The 6,192-nt window shown below is 40.0% G+C and overlaps 1 protein-coding gene across 1 annotated transcript in view; it reads left to right on the top strand.

Annotated features, from left to right (window-relative positions):
• RBM44 (RNA binding motif protein 44) overlaps positions 1-6,047 on the top strand; it is a 19,716-nt gene extending 13,669 nt beyond the window's left edge. Inside the window, exons 13-15 of the mRNA XM_007452915.1 lie at positions 466-757; positions 5,643-5,788; positions 5,924-6,047. Coding sequence (XP_007452977.1) covers positions 466-757; positions 5,643-5,788; positions 5,924-6,047 — 562 coding nt within the window. The remainder of the gene's footprint in view (positions 1-465; positions 758-5,642; positions 5,789-5,923) is intronic.
• The last annotated feature ends 145 nt before the right edge of the window (positions 6,048-6,192 follow it).

Here is a 6,192-nt window from a genome sequence, read left to right as displayed (position 1 = left end):
TTTGTTTTTTTGGGGGGGGGGGGTACGCGGGCCTCTCACTGTTGTGGCCTCTCCAGTTGCAGAGCACAGGCTCCGGACACAGGCCCAGCGGCCATGGCTCATGGGCCCAGCCGCTCGCGGCACGTGGGGTCTTCCCGGACCGGGCCACAAACCCGCGTCCCCTGCATCGGCAGGCGGACTCCCAACCATTGTGCCAACAGGGAAGCCCTATATTACATTTTAATATAAAATTAACAGGTGATAATTCAGGAGAAATACTAACTACCTTTTATTTCCCATCTTTAATTTTTTGTATTTAGTTATCCTAATATTCTTCCTGATCCCAAGGTAAGTGTAGTAACTTTTATTTTTAAGAGCCGTTATTCTTATAAAAGGTATATGCTAGCCAGTAGTTACACAGTGAAGTTTGAGGCCATTTAAAGTCATTAACAAAGAACCTTTTGGTTTTCTGCTTTTATATTTTAGATATGCATCTCTTGCTTTAAAAAAAAACAGTGATGCAAAGCTGGCTGTGAAAGAAATGAATGGTATAGAAATAAATGGGAAATCAGTAAATGTGCGGCTTGTCAAAACTCCTGGAGAATATACATCACCACTTTCGTCCAAAAATGGAAATAAAGTTAGTTTCAGTAATTTGGAGAAAAGCATCAGCAAAGAAATCAACTCAGCCTCCTCTATTTCTAGATTGCCTAGAACTAGGCCGAGGCAGCAGCTGGGATCTGAGCAAGACAGTGAGTTTTTCCCTTTTGACCAAAAGGTTAGTTTTCTTGATCAAGCCCTTAAATGGTCTTCATAAATACACTAAACTGCATAAGTAGCTTTGTAGGACAGGTAACTCCAGGACAGCAGTCTTGAAGTGGGAATAAGGACATTAGTCTGAATTGTGCCTAACATTGGATCCGCCCTAACCTGCTCTTGTACAACCCCGGTCGTCCCTGGAGGAGGCACAGATCTTTACAGGCCTAGCCGCAGAGAGACAACGTTTCTCTGTAACTAGGCTCTCTGCCAATGCTTTTCAGTCTTTGTATCTCTTTATTCCTGGATAGTGTTACTCTATAAGTAGCTACTTAACACCTTCATCATTCTTTTTTTCACAGCTAACCTCATCTCATAATTATTTAAACCATAAAATATAGTCATTTTATTATGCGTGCTCTCATCTTTACCACATTGAGGTTTTAAACGCCACATGGAAGGTGATAAAGTTGACTTATTCACTCTTGTCTCTCCACTGCGCAGCAAAATGCCTGGCATCCTATAGGCATTCCATAGATTTTTTAAAATTTACATATAGTAAAATTTGCTCTTTTTGCTGTCTTTGAGTTTAGACATACGCCACAGGCATGTAACCACCATCACAATCAAGGTATAGAACAGTTCATCTTCCCAAAACATTCTCTTGTGCTCTGCTCTGTTTTCTGTTCTTATAATTTTACCTTTTCCAGAATCTCCTGTGAGTAGAATATTATAGCCTTATTAGTCTGGCTTCTTTCACTTAGCTTTATGCATTTTCTTACTGAGTTCTGAGAGTTTTTTATATTCTGAATATAAATCATTTATCAGATAGGTATGTACTTTGCAAATACGTTTTCCCAGCCTGTACTTTGTCTTTTCATTCTTTTAATAGTGTCATTCTCAGAGCAGGAGTTTTAATTTTTAACCAATTGCAGTTTGTCGATGTTTTGTTTTTTAACTTGTGGGGGTTGTTTCGTTTGTTTTTTGTGTTTTTTTTGGCTGTGTTGGGTCTTCGTTGCTGCGCACGGGCTTTCTCTAGTTGTGGTGAGTGGGGGCTACTCTTTGTTGCAGTGCGTGGGCTTCTTGTTGCGGTGGCTTCTCGTTGTGGAGCACGGGCTCTAGGTGTGCGGGCTGCAGTAGTTGCAGCATGCCGGCTCAGTAGTTGCGGCATGAGGACCCTAGAGCGCATGGGCTTCAGTAGCTGCAGCGCATGGACTTGGTAATTGCAGTGCACAGGCTTCAGTAGTTGTGGCTCACGGGCTCAGTAGTCGTGGCTCGCGGGCTCTAGAGCACATGTTCAGTAGTTGTGGCACACGGGCTTAGTTGTTCTGCAGCATGTGGGATCTTCCTAGACCAGGGATTGAACCCTTGTCCCCTGCATTGGCAGGCGAATTCTTAACCACCACACCACCAGGGAAGTCCCTTAACTTGTGTTTTTAATGTTGTATCTAAGAAATCTTTGCATAACCCATTGTCACAAAGATTTTGAGTTAATTTTATAATGTGTGGGATATGAATTGAGGTGGTTTTGGGTTTTTGGTTGTGTTTTTGTGTTGTGTATGGAATTGTTCCAGCATCGTTGAAAAGCCTATCCTGTCTCCAGTGAATTATCTTTGTGCCTTTGTCAGAAATCAGTTGACCATATTTGTGTGGATCTATTTCTAGACTCTCTGTTCTCTTCTATCTCTTAAACTTTCCACCAGTACTACAGTATCTTGATCATAATAGCTTTATAGTAAGTCTTGAAATAGTAAGTCCAACTTCATTCTTTTTCAAAATTTATTTTGGCTATTCTAGTCTCTTTGCCTTTCTGTATAAATTTCATAATCTGCTTGTCACTATCTATTAGAAAAGTCCTTGGATTTTTACTGGAATTAGTTTGACTCTACAGATCAGAGAAAATTCCTTTTTAATAAATGGGTGAAAGAATAAATATTTGTTGAATAAATGAATTTTGGTTTTTTCCATAAGAATAAGATAAAGGGATCTCTTTTCCCTATGTCCTTTACCCCGTCCTTTCCTAATTCCTGGAGTTATCCCATTATTTTTCTGTACCGTTAGTGCCGTTTCTGTACTCACAGACCTTTCTCCACTCACAGTTATGCACAACTCTTCTTAATCCGAACCACATTTTCACTTGACTTTTCATTCTTTTGAAGTTACCGTCCTTATTTGTTCTGTGTTTTTCCTGCCAAACTTCCCAAACAAGTAGTTTATACCCAACGTCTGGGTTTCTTTGATTGTTTCTCTTCTTCATCCTAATAGTCTGACCCCAGTCTCTAAAATTTTATTGATAGTGCTCTTTCTGTAGTCACCAATGACGTTTTTATTGATCTTTCTCCCTATCTACCTTCTTTTTGATCACGTAGCCTATTTGGTGCCAGTCATGCCTTTCTTTCAACTCTTTTCCTTTCATCTCAGTGACACTTCGTGTTTAGGATGGGTTTTTTTGGTGCATAAACCTCAATCCACAATAGGGAGGAAGGAAGGAAACTGCAGTCAGGCTACAAGGGCGCTTGAGCTGGAAATTTGGGAGCTATGGGACTCCCTGCCTCTCTCAGGTAGTGCCCCTGGTTTCTTGCCTCTGCATGCCTGTAAGCTCCATCCTCCTGTTTCTCTCTGCTTTCTCTGGCTTTCTGTGTCTGCTCGTGACTTCTCTCTTCCTCCATTAGGCTTTATTTTGCTTAATTCTAACTCTACAGTACTGTTCAGTTCAAGCTCCTGTCATCATTTGACTCACTCATTTGCTCTGTTCCAATTCCACATTCTTTAGACAGGGAATCTGATCCAGCCCATGATTTTGGTGTTCATGAGTTCAGGTAACACCACTCTTGGTCTTGTTAGCTGAGGAAGCAGGTCATGGAGTTGGTAGAGGGAAGGTTATGTGTCATAAATAAATAGGGCACCGTGGGCTAGGGTAGGAGTATGTTGTCTTAGACTGTGTGGACAGGGCAGCTCTTACTGCTGTCTTTGTTAAACTATATTCTTACTTTTCTAGCAGTTCATTGTCACCTTTCTTCTCAGAGTCTCAACATTTTTTCATTATATTCTTTCATTTAGAAAATACTTATTGTCTATAATAAGAGGTAGTAATGATTAAGAACAACAGATTCATAACCTGGCTTTGCTACCTACTCATGGGCTGGGCGAGTTACTGCCCTCTGTGTCTGAGCTTCCTTATTTTAAAATGGGGATAGGCACTTCCCTGGTGGCACAGTGGTTAAGAACCCGCCTGCCAGTGCAGGGGACACATGTTCGAGCCTTGATCCAGGAGGATCCCTCATGCCACGGAGCAACTAAGCCCGTGCGCCACAACTACTGAGCCCTGCACTCTAGAGCCCGCGAGCCACAACTGCTGAGCCCGAGTGCCACAACTGCTGAAGCCCGCGTTCCTAGAGCCCGTGCTCTGCAACAAGGGAAGCCACCACAATGAGAAGCCTGTGCTCCGCAACGAAGAGTAGCCCCCGCTCGCCGCAACTAGAGAAAGCCCACATGCAGCAACGAAGACCCAATGCAGCCATAAATAAATAAAATAAATAAAGTCATTTAAAAAGAATAAAAAATAGGGCTTCCCTGGTGGTGCAGTGGTTGAGAGTCCACCTACCGATGCAGGGGACATGGGTTCGTGTCCCGGTCCGGGAAGATCCCACATGCCGCGGAGCGGCTAGGCCCATGAGCCATGGCCACTGAGCCTGTGCGTCTGGAGCCTGTGCTCTGCAACAACAGTGAGAGGCCCACATAACGAAAAAAAAAAAAAAAAAAAAAGAATAAAAAATAAAATGGGGATAAGTGTTCCTGCCTCACAAATGTGAGCTTTAAATGAGTTTAATTCAGAAAATTCTTTGGAACAGTGCCTGTCATGGAGAATGTACTCCGTAAATAGTAGCTACTGTTATTTACTAGCAGTTTGGCTCTTTCTTGGGAAACCCATCCTCTCTGTGGTTCCAACTACTATTTAAACTTATTGTATCCCAAAATTATTTATTCAATAAACAGTATACCAACTGTGTACACTATTGTAGGCACTGGGAAAGTAGCAATGAACAAAACAGACAAAAATCTGTGCTATTAGAGTTTAAATCTAATGAAGGAGATAAGGCAATAAGCAAATAAGTAAAATACGTAATATTCTGATGTGACAGATCTAATATTTTGTATATCTTACCCTGATGTTTCATCTAGGTTTGAAAGTATCCGCTCCTCCTTTGTTGAACTTTTATGGGATGTACGGTGGTTTCATATAATTTATATCCTACTTGCATGGTTAATAGTAATTAATTGATCATTTTAATTTTGTCTCTTCAGTTGAATTATAAGATACATAAGTGATGGAGGTTCTTTTTTATAGCACTAGTTTCCCCACCCCCACTCCAGCATGTTCTGGGCATATAGTTTGTGTACATTAAACATTTAGTAAATAAGACATAGAATATATGATATAAATATGTACATATAATTACTATGTAGACCAGCCTTTCTTTCTCTGTCAGGTTGGGTAAGAGAATTCAGCCTTCATGTCCTAAGCCTAAGATATCCATTGTATATAGCAAATGACTCTCTTTCCTACACATCTAGAATGGAATAGTTATGTCCTATCGTAGGGAAAATTGAGAAAATAGTTAACATCATTTTTTGTGTTCTGTGGATCAGATGAGAATCCTGTTTGAGAAAAGCTGATTTCAACATTGCCCGTATATTATACTTCATCATGTATTTGGCATTTTTTAAATAAATGGCCCTGAATACATCTCAAGTAAAATTACTTGGTAGAAAAACTAATCCCAAATCAACGTAAATATTTTAGGAATTTTGATTTTACTATTTGTAAATTTTAAATTTAGAATAAGCTGGATTATTTCTATGTAATCGTTACTGACTTAAATAAAACTTTAAAAATGTTTATTTAGGGTGTCAAGAAGAATTGTAAACAGGTTGAATCCACTAAATTACTACCTGATGCACCTATTCAATTTGTACCTCCAAATACACTGAACCTGCGTAGCTTTACCAAGATCATGGAGAGACTGGCTGAACTACATCCGAAAGCTGGCAGGTAGTGACTACAATTACATTTTAAGTGGTTTTATAAGTTGTAAGTAAACTACCGTTCCTTTCAGTACCTTAGCCATATCTAGAATGTGCTGCTTTGGAGAGGGCAGATGCTCATGCTTGTCTTCCTTTGGCACAGAGATCACATTGTAAACGCTCTTCAGGAGGTTAGAATGCATCATAAAGGCTCTCTCAGTGGCCTGTCTGTTAATGCTATCGTGAGAATGACTTCCTCTGTTTTGGAAAACTCTGCTTCTGGTTAAGTATAAAAGAAGCTATAAGAGGTCAGTCAGTCATACCTTTCGTATTTAAATAGTAAACATTTTAAGCTATGGATTCCATTTTCTTTTCAAATAAAAATATTATATTGAAAATAATAAAATAACATAAAAGCTAAAAACAAACATA

This window comes from Lipotes vexillifer, unplaced genomic scaffold (genome assembly GCF_000442215.2).
Source record: "Lipotes vexillifer unplaced genomic scaffold, Lipotes_vexillifer_v1.1 scaffold652, whole genome shotgun sequence".
NCBI lineage: Eukaryota > Metazoa > Chordata > Mammalia > Artiodactyla > Lipotidae > Lipotes > Lipotes vexillifer.
Note: the sequence above shows the minus strand (reverse complement) of the source record. Positions and strands in the feature narration are given on the sequence as shown.